This window comes from Debaryomyces fabryi (genome assembly GCF_001447935.2).
Source record: "Debaryomyces fabryi strain CBS 789 chromosome Unknown contig00060, whole genome shotgun sequence".
Classification (NCBI taxonomy): domain Eukaryota; kingdom Fungi; phylum Ascomycota; class Pichiomycetes; order Serinales; family Debaryomycetaceae; genus Debaryomyces; species Debaryomyces fabryi.
The window spans coordinates 1-19,744 of record NW_015385486.1 but is presented as its reverse complement, the minus strand read 5'-3'; the positions used below and the strand labels follow the sequence as shown (position 1 = coordinate 19,744).

General features: G+C 37.8%; 9 protein-coding genes across 9 annotated transcripts; 8 read left to right on the top strand and 1 right to left on the bottom strand.

Moving 5' to 3' along the window:
• Positions 1-305: 305 nt before the first annotated feature.
• On the top strand, positions 306-2,831 carry AC631_03024 (uncharacterized protein; the record flags this gene model as incomplete). The annotated part of the gene is made up of 1 exon (XM_015611853.1): positions 306-2,831. The coding sequence occupies one exon, from the start codon at positions 306-308 to the stop codon at positions 2,829-2,831; it is 2,526 nt and encodes an 841-aa protein (XP_015467307.1).
• Positions 2,832-2,920: 89 nt separating this feature from the next.
• On the top strand, positions 2,921-3,589 carry AC631_03023 (uncharacterized protein; the record flags this gene model as incomplete). The annotated part of the gene is made up of 1 exon (XM_015611852.1): positions 2,921-3,589. The coding sequence occupies one exon, from the start codon at positions 2,921-2,923 to the stop codon at positions 3,587-3,589; it is 669 nt and encodes a 222-aa protein (XP_015467306.1).
• A 205-nt stretch (positions 3,590-3,794) lies between these two features.
• Positions 3,795-6,929, bottom strand: TIF4631 (translation initiation factor eIF4G; the record flags this gene model as incomplete). The annotated part of the gene is made up of 1 exon (XM_015611851.1): positions 3,795-6,929. One exon carries the CDS (start codon positions 6,927-6,929, stop codon positions 3,795-3,797), a length of 3,135 nt encoding a protein of 1,044 aa, XP_015467305.1.
• A 1,197-nt stretch (positions 6,930-8,126) lies between these two features.
• On the top strand, positions 8,127-9,332 carry RPT6 (proteasome regulatory particle base subunit; the record flags this gene model as incomplete). Its single annotated transcript, XM_015611850.1, has 1 exon — positions 8,127-9,332. One exon carries the CDS (start codon positions 8,127-8,129, stop codon positions 9,330-9,332), a length of 1,206 nt encoding a protein of 401 aa, XP_015467304.1.
• A 356-nt stretch (positions 9,333-9,688) lies between these two features.
• On the top strand, positions 9,689-11,470 carry JEM1 (Jem1p; the record flags this gene model as incomplete). The annotated part of the gene is made up of 1 exon (XM_015611849.1): positions 9,689-11,470. The coding sequence occupies one exon, from the start codon at positions 9,689-9,691 to the stop codon at positions 11,468-11,470; it is 1,782 nt and encodes a 593-aa protein (XP_015467303.1).
• A 195-nt stretch (positions 11,471-11,665) lies between these two features.
• Positions 11,666-13,276, top strand: APE3 (Ape3p; the record flags this gene model as incomplete). The annotated part of the gene is made up of 1 exon (XM_015611848.1): positions 11,666-13,276. One exon carries the CDS (start codon positions 11,666-11,668, stop codon positions 13,274-13,276), a length of 1,611 nt encoding a protein of 536 aa, XP_015467302.1.
• Positions 13,277-13,614: 338 nt separating this feature from the next.
• On the top strand, positions 13,615-14,664 carry AC631_03018 (D-mandelate dehydrogenase-like dehydrogenase; the record flags this gene model as incomplete). Its single annotated transcript, XM_015611847.1, has 1 exon — positions 13,615-14,664. The coding sequence occupies one exon, from the start codon at positions 13,615-13,617 to the stop codon at positions 14,662-14,664; it is 1,050 nt and encodes a 349-aa protein (XP_015467301.1).
• Positions 14,665-15,271: 607 nt separating this feature from the next.
• On the top strand, positions 15,272-16,243 carry MRS4 (Fe(2+) transporter; the record flags this gene model as incomplete). The annotated part of the gene is made up of 1 exon (XM_015611846.1): positions 15,272-16,243. The coding sequence occupies one exon, from the start codon at positions 15,272-15,274 to the stop codon at positions 16,241-16,243; it is 972 nt and encodes a 323-aa protein (XP_015467300.1).
• Positions 16,244-17,821: 1,578 nt separating this feature from the next.
• Positions 17,822-19,402, top strand: AC631_03016 (sterol esterase; the record flags this gene model as incomplete). Its single annotated transcript, XM_015611845.1, has 1 exon — positions 17,822-19,402. One exon carries the CDS (start codon positions 17,822-17,824, stop codon positions 19,400-19,402), a length of 1,581 nt encoding a protein of 526 aa, XP_015467299.1.
• Between the last annotated feature and the right edge of the window lie 342 nt (positions 19,403-19,744).

The following is a 19,744-nucleotide window of genomic DNA, read 5'->3' as shown; positions in this document are numbered from 1 at the left end:
TTTGAAGTATATCCAGTATTAACGGGCTGGTCTTGTTATTCTTCAACAGTCCTACATTGTATCAGAGGAACACTTTTAAAAGTAGCCTAACTAGGAACTAATTTTCGTATAAAATTTTAACTCTGTTACTTATGACATAATTAATGTATACTATTAGACTTAAACACAATCAAGATATATAAAATGTATTCGCGTGAGTAATTCGAATATTTTTCGAAACTACTTTTCTTATCTTAAAAGTTTGAACCATAATCTTAGCTTGTATAGCTTCTAAATGATGTTAAACGCGGTCCTATATGACAGATATGATAGATATGGTACATGTTAAAGAAAAGAAAAACGATGAAAGTAAATATACGAAGTGTGATGAGAATATAAAATTGAATGTAGATTTACAAAGTGAGATCACTAATGAGAATACTTCAATAAATCGACTGATTTCATCTGACACACAACCACTTGCAAACATATCGACAAAGAACAATAGTCCCCAGGACACTGGTAGCCAACCAGACACACAGGAAGAGCATAATGATAATTCGAGATCATATATGGATGCAAATGCTTCTCTCAATTCTACTATTATAACCCAGGACATAATTGATAATAATGAAAGAAACACCGTAACACAGACTATTACATGTGATGTAAGGAGAGAATATTCGGAAAACCACGACAAGAAAAACGTGAAGAAGGAAACAATTGAAACTCAAGACGACAATCTGTCAGATGAAGAGGCAGTACGAAAAGGGCTAGATTCAAAAATATTCGAGAATATGCCGCTATTTGAAGTTACTAGACCAAAAATCTTAAACGAAGTTGTTGGTCAAACTCATTTAATCAATAATCATAATGGGTCGATTAAAAATTTTATACGATTGGGATATTTACCGTCCATGATATTGCATGGTCCACCAGGTGTTGGTAAAACTTCCATCGCCTCGATTTTGGCTCAGGAAACAGGTTACGTATTCATTGAATTTTCAGCAACCGATGCTACTGTGAGTGATTTAAAGGAATTACTGACTACAATTGAGAAGGAAAATCGAAAGAGGTCAATGAAAGAAATGGACTATCTCCGGGTTGTTGTATTTATTGACGAGATCCATCGATTTACTAAAACTCAGCAAGATTTCCTATTACCGTTTATTGAACTGGGTGTATTTACTTTTATTGGCGCAACAACCTTAAATCCTGAGGTACGTATTCGTAGAGCTATCATTTCTCGTTGCCAAATATTTCAGTTGAAAGCTTTAGAGCCCAATGAGATCGACATGGTGATTCGAAAGGCCATATTGTACGAAAATATTAGAAGAAGAGTTTTGTGGAATCTACGGTCTCTTTCATATGACGATAATTGTTTAAATTTATTAGTGAGACGATCTAATGGTGATACAAGAGCCGCTGTTAATTTAGTCGAATTGGTAAGTACTCATTATAATATAAAGGATCTAAAATACCAAGTTGGAAACCATGAACTGTTTCTATTAGACTTGAATACCTTGAAAAGAGCAATTGAAAGCCTCAAGATAAATCTTTCGGGTCTTCAGGACACCAAAAATTTAAACTTGTTTCTTGATTTATACGATTCAATGAGACACATTAAGAAGAATCGAACTACAGGATCAAATTTTCAAAGAGCATGCCATAATACAGATCCAGTAGGAGCTCGGTTATCTAATGATATCTTTTCTTCTCCGAACACTGTATCTGAAAAACTGTCGGTCTATAAAATGGAAGTTGAAAAGTATGGTATAGGAAAATCTAAACTCTCAAGTGATGAAAGCGAAACTAAATTTAATGCAAATAATATGGCTAATGCACTGATTTGCAAGTCAGAAAAAAACTCAATAATAATGAAAATTACAATTCCTAGTGAACGACTTAAATGTCTGGTGGAAGTGGATGATAAACCATTAAACCTGGATAGCTGTAGTGATTACAATGAAGAATCTAAAGGGTTTCAATTTGATAGAGAGGGATATAATGATTTGGAAAAATCATATATTGCTCAAATGGAAGTATCTGATGATAGTGATGTAGAGGCTGGCCCTCTATATTTTGATAGAGAGGAGGATCTACAACCAATAGATATGCAAAAGATATCGGTAACTAAATATTTTGCTGTATCTTCAATATATTCTTTGATAATGCTTTTGAATAGAGGAGAAACGCCATTTTTTATTGGGAAACAACTAATTTTATTCACCGCTATATACTTGAAATCTGATAACTCAGATTTGGGTAAAACAATGGCACTGTTGAAATCATTCAAAAACTCCAATACGGATATGTTGACCACTTTATCAAATTGTGTTCTTCGACTCACCAGGGCTGAGAAATTGAGCAGTTTAGAATCCAGTAATTTCCTCCTGAACTTGAAATATATAAAGCAATACTGCTACTTTGAGCTACAAGAACATGGTAATAAGAATACTAATCATATCGGTGCTAACAATGATGAATCAGTAGAAATTGTATATGATTCAAACCTAGTTGAAGACCTATTAAAACCGGTTGACGAAACATCTTTCAAAACTTCTAAACCCATATTTGAAATAGAGAGTCTAGATGCTTTTAGAAATTCAAACAAAGAACAGTGTATGCACATACCACACGATATTGATGATAAAGATGATGGGTCAGAACATTCATATTCGACTGTAATCGATATTGTGGCAGATTCACCACCTAAATTGAATACAGATGAATCAAAAACAAGCGCTTGTCTGGCATCTCAAAAATGCCAACAGGATTCTAATTCGGATGATAGTGATGCTAATGAAACTAATCTTTCACTAATCAAGAACCCTGAAACACAACTGGAATAAAAAAATTTCAGGAGTCGCAAGTTTTATTTGTGGTTTTTGCAATCGTTTTTAAATTATATATTTCTTTAGCTCATTAGAAATACTAAATAATGTCAGACCAAGATCTGATTGTAACAAGGAAAAGCAGAGAAGAAAACCCTGGAGTAATCTTTGAAAGTGATTCTAATTATGTTCAAAATATCTTTTCTTCGATATTCAAATATGTATTCATCATTGCAGGCTCATTAATTAATTCTGTTGCTAGATGTCTTATATTTAACGTCATGGTACTTTTTGGCGTTAGAGATAGAGTTAAAGGGGCATGTGATAATGTTTTAAATATACAACTTAGTATAATTGAAATTATAGTATTCGGGAATATTTTTCTCTTTCGTTTTCTTTGTAAAATAACTGGAACAAGAATAAAACAAAACGATGATTCTGATGATAAATATGATAAATATGATAATAGGGGTTATTTAAGATACAGTGAGATACATCGTCAGTACTGGAGCCACGGAGATATCACATACAAGGATGAGGAAGATGCATACTCTGTTTCTACGAATATAAGGCCAATAACAAAATTCCTTGATATAGAGAATGTCGAAACAGTCCCATGTAACGACGTGAGAAATAACCACTCATATGAAACGCATGCTAATAATGAAAATGTAGAAAATGCATTTTCTACTGCAGATGTTGAAGGTCATAAAAGGTATTTTTCATTTTATAGAAAACAGAAGAAAGTGGGAGATTCACAATCCCTCAAATCTTAAGCAATTTCTCTCTATCTTAGGAAATAAAATACGATAATTGATAGAACAATAAATTCCTTAACCTATATTTACTGACGCTAATAGAGAACAGGAAATAATTAATATAGTATATAAAATTTTTTTATGAAAATGCTATATTACAGATTAAAATTTTACTCCAGTAAAATACGAAGCATGATGCTGAATTATAAAATGAAACTTAAAATTACTCAGTGTTTTCGGTTTGATCAACCGTAGTTGATTCTTCGTTCACATTGTCTTCACGTTCAGCTTCTTGATGGTGTGCATGATCATCATCATTATTTTCTTCATCATCTCCTTCTCCTAATGCAGCAAAGATATTAGCATTTGATTGAATTGATTCTGTTCTCTTCGAGTTTTCTCTTGGAGATAAATGACTGGCTGCTTGCTCAGAAGCATTGTTTGGTCTATTAGATTGGGATCTTGAAGATTGCACTGAGGTAAATCCACGCGAGTCTTTTGTTGGAGCTCTTGATTCAGATTTCTTTGATTGGTTACCCCAGGATGAGCCACCTCTTGAAGAATTGGATCTCGAATCATTGGATTTATTCTTTCTTCTTCTTTCCGCAGCGGCTTTTTCATCTTCTAACTTCTTGATCTCCGCGTCATTATGAATTTCTTGAATAGTCTTAGGACCTGCTTCTTCCTTAGCAGACTTCCATTTGGCAGCTCTTAAATCTTGTAAGTCCATCAACATAAATTTAATTCTTGATGAAAGCTTACAGTTGTCTAAGATAGTTTGAATGTTATCGAAAACAAAATTCAAGACAGCTCTATTCTTATCAGTGGTTTCTAATCTAGCACCAACAGTATTAACCAATTGAGTCAAGTTTTCTAAACTATCTTCTGATGGATCCTTAGTGTTACTTGATTGGTCCCTCAAACAGAGTAAGATCACTTGATCATTCAACATATTCAAGATATATAAGTGACCAATGAACTTAACCAAACCAAGACCTCTTCTCTTGGCAGCAGCCATAACATAATATTCATCAGACATCATTTCAGGTTCTAATGGAGTACCATCTTCATTTGTTGGTAACTTATCAGTCCAACCCTTTTCATATTCTGTTTGACAGGTTGTCAACAAGATTCTTCTGGCTAAATCACCACCCTTAGCAAATTCACCATTTTTGAGGCAAATATTCACATCCTTAATTTCATCACTCATTTGAGTGCACATCTTAGCACAGAATTGTGCATACATAGAAGACCAGTATGGCTCGTCACAAGCTTTAGCGAATGTTAATGATATTATTTCTCTTACGGTCTTAGCATTATCTTCCCATTTAGATTGGTTAGCCAATTTCAAGATATCATCAGTAATTGGTTCAAACATTTCTAAGGTTAATTTATTCAATAATGATTTAACCTTTCTTTCAATATCTTCACTTTCCAATATTTCTGATCCATCTGGAGCAAGCTTAACTTCAGCCTTCTTGGCCTTTGATCTTGGGACCCATCTGTTGGCTGATTTTTCTAATGGCTTAACTTCTTCAGCTGGCTTATCATCATGGTGGTCTCTATCTCTACCACCTCTCTTAGATTGGTTACCCTTTCTAGTAGATTTATCTCTTGGGCCACCACTTCCACCTCTTCTCTTAGAGCCACTTCTTGAATTAGTTCTTCCATCATTAAATTGGCCTCTTCCAGACATTGGGCCATTGAATCTACCTGACATTGAGTTGCCAAATTTATTCATGCCTCTTGAAGATTGCGATCCAGCACCTCTCTTGTTAACAGTCGATACAATACCTAAATTCTCTAATTTAGTTTTCCATTCATTGTCAAGTGGGAATTGTAATACATCACGGAATTGGATTAAGAATTGAGGGTCATATCTGTATTTCTTGGTTTCTGATTTCCACTTAGAATCGACGCCTACAAATGGGCTTGGATAAGTTACGGCAAATGGATCTTCGATACCAGAACTGGTGTGCAACTTTTCAAAGAATTGAGAAATGGTTTGTCCATCATCCTTTGGCTCGGTTTCTTCAGTTTCCAAAGCTTTAGCTTCTGAATCTTCAGTGACATCGTCTTTTGATTCTTCGTTGTCCTTTGCTTCGACTGATTCACCAGCAACTTCTTCTGCTGGTTCCTTTGTTTCTTGGGAGACTGAATCAGCTGATTCTTGGACTGGTTCTTCCTTTGATTCTTCCTTTAATTCTTCTTTTGGCTCTTCCTTTGGCTCTTCGATCTTAGAATCTTGTTTTATAGCGCTTGGTTCTTCGATATTTGAAATGTCAGTTTTTGATTGTTCGATCTTTGGCTCTTCTGTCTTTGGTTCTTCTATCTTTGGTTCTTCTGTCTTTGGCTCTTCCACTTTTGGAGATTCTTCCTTAGGAGCTTCAGCTACTGGGGTGGCAGCCTTTGGGGCTGGAGCTGGAGTTTCGACCTTTGGAGTTGCAGCCTTTGGAGTAGTTTCAGTCTTTGGTTCTTCCTTCTTATGTGCCGCAGATGCCTTAGCAGCTCTTTCCAAAATCTTTCTCTTAAACTCTTCTGCAACCGATAATTTACCGGTACTAGCAGCTGGCTGAGGCGAGGCCGTGCTTGGCGAAGCCGATGAAGTAACAGCAGATGAAGTGGAAGGAGAAGCAGAACTAGACACCGATACTGGTTCCTTGGCTATCTTCTCTTCAGCACCAGCGACGGTGGCATACGAGATCGCAGCCGGTACCACAGGAGATATGTGCGAAGTTACAGGAGATGCTGTGTCTTGCGATGGAGACGAGATCGGAGTGTTGGTTGCGTTGGACAACTTCTTCTTTTCTTCTAAATCGATCTGCTTGCCCTCCTTGGTGGTGATCTTGACCTTTCCACCTGGCAATGGCGAGTATGGTGGCTGTTGGAACGATTGCATTGGAGGCATTCCCGGAACCATTGGTGCGGCGTAGCCGTATGGCGATGGGTAGTATCCGTATGCATACATGTTCGGTGGGTAGCTGTTATAGTTATTGTACTGGTTATTGTGGTTGATCTTCTGGTTGTACCCCTTTCTGTTGTTATAGTGCTGTCTGCTGCCGTTGTTGTTCATGCTGTTACCATTATTGCTGCCATTGTAATTCTGTCTGTTATAGTGCTTGTACGGCTTGTTGGCACCTCCAGCATTACCGGCGTAGTTTCCGTAGCCCGCATTGCCAGCGTAGTATCCTTCTTGTGCCCCTGACCCCCCGCTAGGCCCCTGGTTCGATCCCTGGCTCACTCCCGCCGGGCTATTTACTGGTGTCGACTGCTGACTGTCTGATCCACTGCTTCCCCCCGCCACACTGGCGTTATTCAAGCTTGGCGACGCTTCTGGTGCTTGTTTCTTTTCACTCATCTCTACTTGTCGCCTGGTATATCCTAAATGTTCCCGCTTCCTGTTTTTCGTCCTTAAAAAACGTTTCGGTCAATTCCTGGTATAATTAGACGATGATATCCTTATTGGTTTCTATTAACCTAATATAGTCCCAATCAATGAATATCTGCTTTAAAATGTGAATTACTGTTATTAAGATCAATATACCTTGATCTTTACTATAAAAATAATTCTTAGCTTAATAAAATCCCTCTAAATCGAACTATTTCACAATGATTTTGGAAGGGCGTAAAAAATTTTGCTGAGTGAAAAAAAAAATTGGTGAGTGCGCGTTGATACTTAGAGATGAATTTTACACGGACACTGTGTATATTGAGATACTAACTATTTGAAGAGTTGGCCATATACTAGTAAACCGACGAGTAGAAGAACAAAGCCGTAGACGACAAGCGAATCCTTGAAGGACTCTGTCTGGAAACAATTGATGAGGATGATTGGTGGTTCGGAAGAGTCGTTGGTGCCGTCAGGAAGGGTGCTGGGGGCATTGGATGGACGGGCACAGATGTCCTGGGAAAGACAGAATTGTTTTGTGCAGTTTCCACAGCGGTCAATGGGCTGGACGATGGAGACGTCGTTGCACAGACACTTGCAGTACTGCTGGTATGCGGCAGCGGAGGCCACGAGCGACCAGAGGGCTAGTTTTGTGGGGAGGTTCATGGTGACGACTGGGACGGTGGTGGAATGGGGTGCGCTTTTGGGTGCGATTTTGAGGGAGCGGATTATGATGGGTGTATGGATGTGGTGATTGGATGTATACCCGGGATAGGTTGAGCGGTGTAGATATCAGTAATATATCGTAGGGATGTTGGGAGGTGCATATCGTATCGAGCTGTAGTGTGTCTTTTGTGGGCTCGGAGGTGTTGTTGGAGTAGACAAGGCTGCAAGTGGTGGTAGTCATTGGCAGCTCCAGCGATTGTGGCTCGATCTCGCCAGAGATCGAGCAAACCTCCTTTGATTCTCAGGCCTATTCAATTGGCTTGGTCTGAGCCAGATATGCCCTCCAAACTGGGCCTATGGGGCCCCTATCGGCCATATGACCCTGGTAAATTGGCTGAAAAACCGTAGTTGGAATTTTTCGTTCCGCGCACGCCCTTCCACCTACTTGAAGGCAAAACGATAACCGCTACCACCACCGGACCATCATTATCAACACCCACCATGACAGTAGCAATGGGTAAGACATACGTCCACGAAGGAGGTATAAAGCCATACTTCGAGCAGCAGATTCAAGATGCCGAAATTAAGATCCAATCGACCTCCCAGAACTTGAGGAGATTGGAAGCTCAACGTAACAAGTTGAATAATAAAGTCAGACAATTAAAAGATGAATTGAGATTATTACAAGAACCAGGATCATACGTCGGAGAGGTTGTTAAGGTGATGGGCTTAAAAAAGGTTTTGGTGAAGATTCACCCCGAAGGTAAATATATTGTGAACATTTCCAAAGATATCGACATCAAGAAATTGACTCCATCGTTACGGGTATGCTTAAAGGCCGATTCATACGATTTACACAAGATCTTGCCCAACAAGGTTGATCCGTTGGTCTCATTGATGATGGTGGAAAAAGTTCCCGACTCCACTTACGATATGGTTGGTGGTTTGGATAAACAGATCAAAGAAATCAAAGAAGTCATCGAGTTGCCAGTAAAGCATCCAGAATTGTTTGAAAGCTTGGGGATCGCGCAGCCTAAGGGTGTTATATTATATGGTCCACCAGGTACCGGTAAGACGTTATTGGCCAGATCCGTTGCCCATCATACCGAATGTAAGTTCATTAGGGTGTCTGGTTCGGAATTGGTCCAAAAATACATCGGTGAAGGGTCACGTATGGTCCGTGAATTATTCATCATGGCCAGAGAGCATGCTCCATCCATTATCTTCATGGATGAAATCGATTCCATTGGGTCTTCGCGTGTCGAAGGGTCTTCTGGAGGTGATTCCGAAGTCCAAAGAACCATGTTGGAATTATTGAACCAATTGGACGGTTTCGAAAACTCAAAGGACATCAAAATCATCATGGCTACGAACAGGTTGGATATCTTGGACCCTGCTCTTTTAAGACCCGGTAGAATCGACAGAAAAATCGAATTCCCTGCTCCTACCATCACCGCCAGAACTGACATTTTAAAGATTCATTCCAGATCCATGAACTTGACAAGAGGTATAAATTTAAGAAAAATTGCTGAAAAAATGAACGGGTGCTCAGGTGCTGATGTTAAAGGTGTCTGTACTGAGGCCGGTATGTATGCATTGAGAGAAAGAAGAATTCACATAACCCAAGAAGATTTCGAGTTGGCTGTTGCCAAGGTTATGTCTAAGAATGATGAGGGTGCTGTTTCTTTAGCTAAGTTATTTAAATAGATGTATCTATTCAGTTATAAATAAAGAAATATCGTTAATATTCTTTGTAATGGCAAATGCTCGTAAAATTCTAAACCTCATTTTGATAACACGAAAGCGAAAACCGATTTTTTTTAACAGATATCAAATCAACCATCTTGCAACCAATTGTATAAATACAAAATTACCGATTTCAGTATTCAGAAAGCTTGGTAGGGATGCATCATTGCACTTTATTTCTTATTCAGATCCTATATTGTATCAGTTTTGCTGTTTGTTCAAATGATAGTAATAAATTGGTTGAGCGAATACAGTTCACCCATTCATTATTTTCCGGTGAAGGACCTACGAATAATGTATTAGAACAGTATAATTCGATGGTCAGGGACTTAGAAAGCCAGTTAACTATTGATCCATCAAATTTAAAGGATCATTTACCTCAACTTTATTTTAGAAAGGCTTTAATTGAAATCAATTTACATAAAGAAAATTTGGCAATCCAAGATCTTAAAAAATGCTTGGATTTAGACCCCGTTTTGAAGCCTGCAAGAACCAAGTTGATTGAAATACTATTGGAGAAAGGTGATTTCAGCACCTTGATGGGATATTTGACGAAAGAAGACCAAGAAGTTAGCAAAAAGATCGAGTTGGTTAAACAAGCGTTTACTAACGCCGAAAAAGCTTACAACAAAAAAGATTTTGCTCAATGTGTTCTGGAATTGGAAAATACAGTCATACCTATCACACCCTCTAATCCTAATGCATATCAACTTCACTTAAAGTGTATGGGTGAGATTTACAGTAAGCTTGACGTGACGGAGAATCAGCAACTGCCATCCAAACTGATTATCAGCGATTTGAATAAATTAATAAGCCTTCAGCCAATGAGTACATTACAATGGTACGAATCTATGGCCAACTACTTGTTATTCACCGAAGTCCAATTTGAAAAATCGTGGTTATTTGTTAAGAATTGTTTAAAGATTGATAACGATTTCAAAGGCTGCGGACAGATTTCCAAATTCTACGTTAAATTTCAAAAGTTTTTGGCTACATTAGAGATGTATTCTATTAATAACGGTCATTACTACTTAGTAAATGATAATAATATCCAGAACCAAAATGTTAATGAAGATTTGAATAAGGATATTGATTTCAAATTTGTGGCTGATTTTCTTCTCAATGACGAAGTCAAAGTTTCGAAGCTTGAAAAGAAGAAACTTTCTTCTAGCATTAAGAACAACTATGGTTATTTATTGTCTAGAGCATCTGCATTCGTGCAAACTGAATTAGGGAATGATAAGATACTCAATACTTTGAGCTTTAAAATGGATTTGGATAGAATTTTATGTGAATCATTTATTCAACTAAATGACTTCAAGAAAGCTGCAGCATACTGCTCTAATATTGAAGATAGCGAAAGCCCATTTTTGCCCAAGTATGTGCCTGAAATTGACCAGCTATTAGCGAAAAAGAAGTACGAAGAGGCCAAACGTCTATTGGAACGGTTTAATGTTAACGTCAGACGCTCAAAATTATTTAGTGAACGTTATGAAGTAATAGAGAGATATATCAACCAACAGCGTCAACAACAACAACAAAGGCAAAGACAGCAACAGCAACAACAACAACAACAGAGACAATGGCAACAAAGGCAACAACAACAGCGTCATAGAGCTCCCCCAAATAGTAAACCATCTACTGACTACTACAAAATCCTCGATATTTCTCGGGATGCAGATGAAAAAACCATCAAAAAAGCATACAGAACTCAAACATTAAAATACCACCCTGATAAGTACAAGGGTAATGACTTGACGCCAGATCAGATAGAAAATAAAATGCAAGATATCAACCAGGCTTATGAAGTCTTGGCTGATAAAGAGTTGCGGGAACGCTACGATAGAGGTGATGATCCTAATGATCCATTGGGTGGTCAGAGACAACAACAGCAGCCATTTGGAGGTTCTCGTCCTTTCAGTGGAGGAGGTGGACAACAATTCCAATTCAATTTTGGTGAAAACGATTTCATGAGGCAATTTATGAAACAGAAAGGTGGTTCGGGTGGTTCAAGTGGCTTCGGTGGTTTTGGTTTCGGTGGTTTTGGCGGTCAAAAGCAACGTACCTATGTAAAAAAGAATGCAAAGAAGAGTAAATAGATTAGAATTAATTATATAGAAGTTTGTATGATTTAGTGTGGGCTTTATTGCCCGTAATATAATGGAAATTTTGTTATCAAGCACTTTCCTAACTGAGGCTCCGAGCCAGGAAGCCGCAGATAGTTCTTGAGAAGCCATTATAAATACAGCACGCAGGCCTACTTTTTATATATTCTACTCTACCCAACAGTAAACATGAAGTTATCCTTGACTACATCGTTAGCATTGATAACAGCCATCAATGCATTGCCATTGACCAACATTTTCCCGCAATCGATCTTGAACTTACCGATTTTTAATTCAATTGATGAAGAGCATTCCAACTTGGAATATTTATCTCAATTAGAAGGAATTGTCTCGGATATTAATGAAGAAACCCTAGACGAAGGCAAATATAAGGATTTACCGCTTATCGAAACTGAAAAGTTGCAAGAGTTGATTAGTGAAAAAGGTTTAAGGGACAGAGCAGAAAAATTGTACAATATTTCTCTCAATTCCGTCTCTGAATACGGTAACCCAACCAGAGTGATTGGTTCTCCAGGTCACTGGGGTACAATTCATTACATTTTGAATGAATTGAAGAAATTAAAAGGGTATTATAAGGTTAGTACTCAAAAGTTTGATGCAATTGATGGTAAGGTCAATTCTTTCTCATTATTAATCGATGGAGTCGAGCCAAAATCATTGGAGCCATTGAGTTTAACTCCGCCAACACCAGACAAGAAGCCTGTTCATGGTAATTTAGTTTTGGTCGAAGATTTTGGTTGTTCATTAGAAAACTTCCCAAAGTTCACAAAAGATAACATTGCCTTAATCAAAAGAGGTAATTGTGCGTTTGGTGATAAGTCTATCAACGCGGGATTGTCTGGTGCTTTGGGGGCTATTATCTATGACTCTGATGGTCCATTGCATGGTACCTTAGGTACTCCAACCGGTGATGAAGTTGCTACCGTTTCTATTTCCGAAAAAGATGCTAAGGAATACATTGATGTTTTGCTTAAGGACCCTACACATGTCTTTGAAACAACTTTATATGTCGATTCATATGTTAAAAACATTACTACCTTAAATGTTATTGCAGAAAGTACCCATGGTGATCACGATAATGTTGTTTCCTTAGGAGCTCACTCAGACTCAGTTTCTGCAGGCCCAGGAATCAACGACGATGGTTCCGGCTCCATTTCTTTATTAGAGGTTGCAAAACACTTATCTAACTTCAAAATTAACAATGGTGTCACTTTTGCATGGTGGGCAGCCGAAGAAGAAGGCTTATTGGGTTCTTACCACTATGCCAACACCTTGACTGCTGAGCAAAACTCCAAAATTAGATTATTCATGGATTACGATATGATGGCATCTCCTAATTACGAATACCAAGTCTACGATGCCAACAACGAAGACCATCCTAACGGATCTGGTGACTTGAAAGACTTATACATCGACTGGTACACTAATCATGGATTAAACCATACCTTAGTTCCTTTCGATGGTAGATCTGATTACGTTGGATTCATTGACAATGGTATCCCAGCCGGTGGTATCGCCACCGGAGCTGAGGGAGTGAAAACCCCTGAAGGTAAAGATAAGTTTGGTGGTGAAATCGGCAAATGGTTCGATCCATGTTACCATCAATTATGTGATGATTTAAGTAACCCCGACTACGAAGCTTGGGTTATCAACACTAAATTGATCGCTCATTCTGTAGCAGTCTACGCTGATTCATTCAAGGGATTCCCAGAAAGAGAAGTCACTGTTACTACAAAGTCTAACGACTTTAAATACCGTGGTTCCAAACTTATCATTTAGTTAGTATTTAGATATTGCAGGATCTCTTGATGTGGGGTCTTCTTTTTGTAGTCTGAACTTAATATCCCCCAACTACGGACTTAGAAGACAGAGGTGTCCTGTGGGGGTCGTGGGGGAGTTTGATACCTCGAATATATTTTTATAAAATATGATCATATCACGTGTATGTGTAATAAACATAGTCGGATTTGTCTCGGGATGTTGATCCCCCACTCCCCACTATCTTTCGATTAGATAAAATTCTTGTATAAAAGAAATGAATATATCAGACTTTTATCCCTATGTTTTTCAGCAGGATAAGGAATATTACTAGAACTAAGTCATTAAATATCGCTAGAATGACTACCACAATTATAAAGCCAAAAGTCTTAAGAATAGGTGAAATCGATTTTGCTCACCAAAAGTGGAAGGAGTTAGCTGAAGTGGTTGAAGTGGTTAAATGTGAATCATCAAATAGAGAGGAATTTTTCAAAGATTTAAAAACCAAATATCTGGATATAACCAACATCACTAGATCATTTGCTAGTATTGAACAAACGGGTAGATTTGATGAAGAGTTGGTGAGCCACTTGCCAGAAAGCGTTAAGGCCGTCAGCCACTGTGGAGCAGGGTACGACCAAATAGATGTCGAACCACTTTCCAATAGAAAGATACAATTATCCAATGTCACTACTCCAGTCGAAGCACCAACTGCCGATGTAGCTGTATTCTTAATTTTGTCTACTTTAAGAAACTTTCAGATCGGACATGATTTAACAGTTCAAGGAAAGTGGCCAAAGGGAGGAAAATGCGCTGGTGCAGCATTAGGACACGAACCTCTGAGCCAAACGGTTGGTATTTTCGGTATGGGTGGTATCGGGAGAGCTATTAGAGACAGATTAACACCATTTGGCTTCAAGAAAATTATCTACCATAATCGTAGCCAGTTATCCCCGGAATTAGAAGGAGATGCTGAATACGTTTCTTTCGATCAATTGTTAAGTGAAAGTGATGTTATTTGCGTGAGTATTCCATTAAACGGAAAGACTAAGCATTCGATTAATAGCGAGACCATCAGCAAAATGAAAGATAAAGTAGTTATCGTCAACACTGCTAGAGGAGCCATTATCAATGAAGCCCAATTACTCGAAAACTTGAAATCGGGCAAAGTTGGTGCCTTTGGTTCCGACGTGTTCGAATTTGAACCAGAAGTCTCTCAAGAATTGCTTGATTTACCTAATGTAGTCAGTCTTCCACACATGGGTACTCATACATATGAGTCCATTCAAAATATGGAAGAATTTGTTGTCGATAATGTTTTCAGCCATTTGTATTCTGGTAAAGTCAAGACTATCGTTCCAGAACAATACAACTTACAATTCGACGAAACCCCGTTGCTCGCAAAATAATCAACTTATCTCTCAATTATGACTAATCTACATATTATATAAAATAAATATAGACGAATCATTACGGTGACATTATGACTACTTCAAATTAATTTTTGCAATTCTCCGGTATCGGTTTTGCGATTATCACTGAACCCCGAGCCGAAATTAGCATATTTGAAACTACTACAATTCATTAAATGCTTCAATTCGAAAGTGTGCATAGCTATATGTCTATACTCTAGGATACATGTTGAATACCACATATATTCGTACAAGAAGATATCTTTTCCCAGGAGAGTAAGTAAGCCTAGCGGCAGGAACCTTGTGAAATTTTTCACCAGAATTTTTTTCTCATTTTTCGAATTCGCACGATGTACCGAGCTCTAATGATGATTCTGATAATCCAGAAGACTTCTTCCCGTAGAAATAGTAAATTTTTAACGGTTGATATATCTTAGTATATATATAAAAGTGGCATCTATTAATTGGTTCCAATAATTTATATTTATTAATTGAGAAATTGCTTCTTGTCTTGGGTATACTGGAAGATTTTCATCAACACTTGAATTTTTCACAAGGTTACACTTTGATCGAAACTAGGACTTAAAAGAAAATAATAAGAAAAATGGAACGTAATTTACCAATAATACCAGGACCAGACTCTATTGAAATAGAGTACGAAGCTTTGCCAGATGGTGCTTCATTAGCGGCACATTTAGGGGCTGGTGCATTTGCTGGTATCATGGAACACACCGTCATGTTCCCTATTGACTCGTTGAAGACTAGAATGCAAATGGCATCCAATACTCAAGAGTTGAGTAAGAGTGTCATAACTTCGATTTCAAAGATAGCTTCGTCAGAAGGGATTTATTCTCTCTGGAGGGGTGTCTCATCGGTCGTTTTGGGAGCAGGACCTGCTCATGCCATTTATTTCTCCGTTTTCGAAGCTACTAAGACATTATTGGTAAATAGATTAACCAATTCGCCACATTCACATAAGATTGTCACAGATGATAACCATCCGTTGATTGCGAGTGGTGCTGGAACTGCAGCTACCACCGCATCCGATGCGTTAATGACCCCATTCGATGTCTTGAAGCAAAGAATGCAGGCATCTAGTCAATTTAGACAAGCAGAAAGTACATCAGTTAAGCTATTGCAGGTTGCATCCGAGATATATAAAAAGGAAGGATTTTCTGCGTTCTACATTTCATATCCAACTACGCTTTTCACTAACATACCATTTGCAGCCTTAAATTTTGGATTTTACGAATATTCATCATCCTTATTGAACCCAAATAATGTATACAACCCATACTTGCACTGTGTTTCTGGTGGTATCGCCGGTGGGATTGCAGCCGCCATCACCAATCCTTTGGACTGTATCAAAACAGCATTACAAACTAAAGGTATCTCCAAAAACGAAAATATGAAGCACGTCACTGGATTTAAAACTGCGACCAGAGCTTTGTTTAAAGAAAGTGGAATGAGTGCATTCACGAGAGGTTTGAAACCAAGAATCATTTTCAACGTTCCAAGTACTGCAATTTCTTGGACCGCCTACGAAATGGCTAAAGAACTCTTGTTGAAAAACTAATTCTGTATATTAACTATTTATCCATTGACTCCACATGACGCTAGTCTAATCATTTCTAGACACATAATGAATCACTATCTCGCTCCATTTTGGTTTCATTAATGAATACAAACTTATATATATGTTATACTTATTTTTCTCTCGCAAACCTTATTCCCTTACGTACTTGTATATATGTATATGTTAAATCAACTTTTTGGTCAGATTGGTACCTTAAAAACTTCTGTAGCGATTAATTCTGAATCGCCCTCATCAACTCACTTAACTCTCTAGGTTGACGAGATAACTTCTGGGCCACGAATGAAAATATAACACAAGACCCAAGGAATCCCAATAAATTGAAAAATGCCTTTCTTGAGTACGCCTTCTCCTCCTCTTCTGTCCTAAACGATGCAAATATTCGCCTTATACTCGCAATAATCATATTTAGTTACAGTATGTATTATATGAGATTCTTTTTGTATCAATGTATTTTTTATCAAGTCTGCTTTGTTTTTGTCGGACTCGAACACGCGATCACCTTTATCAACAAAAAAAATTCTATGGATCTCTTATCCTACTAGTGAGAACAATACAACCTATTCCTAACAAAAAAGATAACCTTACTCACAACGATGATCGGTATCGGGTGCTTAATTTGAATAAATCAAGTTCGCATATTGCACTCAATAGCCTTTTCTCATAATAAAAGACCAACCATCCGCAATGCCTCCCATGCAGAATAAATTCTGCTGATTTCTGATGGCATTGCCCGGCGTTTTCACGCCAAGGACACTCTCAAGAGTATTAATTTAGGGACAAAGTCCCCTAGGATGGGGAGAACCACCGAATTTCCCACCCGCTAATTTAATGAGCGCCCCCTAGAGGACCTCTGTTTGTAGGCGGGTAAACGCGAAACGTTACGAGAAAGGTTGGAACCGTTATGCCATGGGCACAGTTCTGAGAATTATTTTCTGCGATTGGTTTATAATCTTATGATTAATCTAATCGTCTCAGAGTTGCAGCTATAGCATGTGGAATATAAATAACCTTAAGATATAGTGTATGCATATATGCACATGCTGCTGTCAATATAAGGTAATGGGCTTTGAGAAGAATAGGCATGTGCTATTGGCGTAAGACAGCATTTAACAAAGATCACTTACTTACAAGTTCTGATTGAAATGTTACTGTGTTATATTCTACAATACTTTGCAATTGGTTACACATCAGCAAATACGAAGAACAATTTTCTTTTGTCATTCAATAACTATTTCTGTCATTGCTAGGAGTTGCAAAGGAATAAAAAAATTAGTCTGCTAGCGAAGCTTGGTTCGGCATATTATTCATGAGACTGCAACCTCTTTTACCACCGTTATATCAAGGTAAGAATAATTTGTGGGACTTCGGAACATTTGATATGCTTGTTATTGCATATGCTAAGACAGAAGAGACTCGTTTAGATGCAAGAGATTTCACAGGACTTTGTAAAGTATTCACATGCCGCTGAAGAAAGAATCCTCGACTCGCGAAACCGTTTAAAAACAAAAGTATTCCGCTGAAGAATATTAATGTACAATATACTGCGATACGACACAGATGTTTGACAATCTTACACCTCCGGCGAAACATGCTAGACATGGTTTTATTGGTCGTTACTTTTATGTTGCTATTTCAGCCGTCTTAGGGTTCGGATTTGTTACTGTCTTGCTTATCCTGGCAATTATTTACTATTGGTATCATGTAATTATCGGGAAAGAAAAGTTTCTGAAAAAAGCCGATGAAACGGTTACTTATCCAGATATCAAGAGTATGAAACGTACATCGGATTTGAGGTACTATGCATTGGCAATGAAATTGGACTTGCAGGAATACAGAATTACGACTGAAGATGGGTACATTTTAACATTACACCGTTTAATCGACCCTAACGAAACAGACCTAGAGAGACAGAACCGGAAGCCAGTTTTATTGCAGCATGGGTTACTTTCATGTTCTGGATCTTACGTCACTTCTGGTTTTCATTCATTAGCATATCACATTTTGACTTCCGGATATGATGTTTGGTTAGGTAATAATAGATCGTGGTTTGAAGCTAAGCATGCGTTCTATGAAGGTGATTTAATGCACAGCGAAGAATACTGGGATTGGGATATAAGAGAGTTAGCATATTATGATTTGCCTTGTATTATTGACAATGTTTTGGCTCATAAACCTCAACACCAGAAATTAGCAATTGTTGGACATTCACAAGGATGTACGCAAACATTCTTGATGTTGAAAAACGGTAATTTAGCGAATTATCATAATAAGGTTGAAGTGTTTTTCCAGTTGGCTCCAGCTATTTTTCCAGGTCCATTATTCCACAAAAGAGCGTTCATAAAATTTATGCATCATAGAAGTAAATTGGGCTATAAATTGTTTTTTGGATGTTGCTCTTTCTTGAGAGTTTTGACTATTACTCGTAATCAGTTATGTACTACAAGATTTTTCGGATCAGTGTCGTATGTTATGTTCAAGTTCTTATTTGGTTGGAGCGGAGGCTTATGGAACTCAAATAATAAGCTTCGTCATTTTCACTTTATCTTCAACGTCTCTCGTGTTTCTTCTAAATTGATGTCTTGGTGGCTAAGCGAATGGGTTCAAGAAGGTTTCTCAAATCAATTACAATCTAAAGAGTCGTATAAATCTGGTGAAAATTTTAGCTTCACTCCCGTCAATTCAACCAATGAAGTACGTGGCAAACAAGCCGAAGAAAATGACTCAAAGACGTACTTTCCGTATAAAGAACAGTGGTTTGGATTAGAGGAAAAAAGTATCATTGTACCTATGGTAATCTTCCCTGGCCTTGAAGATTATTTGGTCGATGGTAAAAGATTAGCCACACATATGAGACACTATGAGCGTAACGTTTACAAAGAAGGCCATAATTTAGATATTCACGAGTTACCAGCATACGACCACTTGGATGTTATATGGGCAGATAATGTTAATGATGTGATTGGTATTAAAATTACAGAAAAATTGAACCAAATTGGAAATACTTCCAAAAGTACATCAGAAGATGAAGCGGCTATTCACAATGAAACTGAAGCTCTCAAGGAATCCGATTCAGTTGGGACTCAAGCTTCTGTTTTACCTTCTTCTTCTCCACTTCAGGCAGGACCATCTGGTCAGTAGAATTTTCATAAATATAGAAAAGCCATGATGATCGGTGAAAATGTATATTAATTTTTAGTTACATACTTTTGTATTTTTCAAAGGATAATTAAGACCTCGAAATTTGGTTGTAGTTTTTTACGTGATTTTCGGCATTGTCAAGTGCTTCTAAGACATAGCTCCAGAACAATTCCACATTAACATCCAAACCTACGTAAACACCATTTTCTTCTTCCTTCAGCTCATCAAGATCTCCATTAGCAATTTGGGTCTCTCCTTCACGTTCGCCCTCCTGTATTACCTTCAACTTCCGCCTGATATATTTGAAATCAACGTTATCAACCAAATCATCTTCCTTATTTA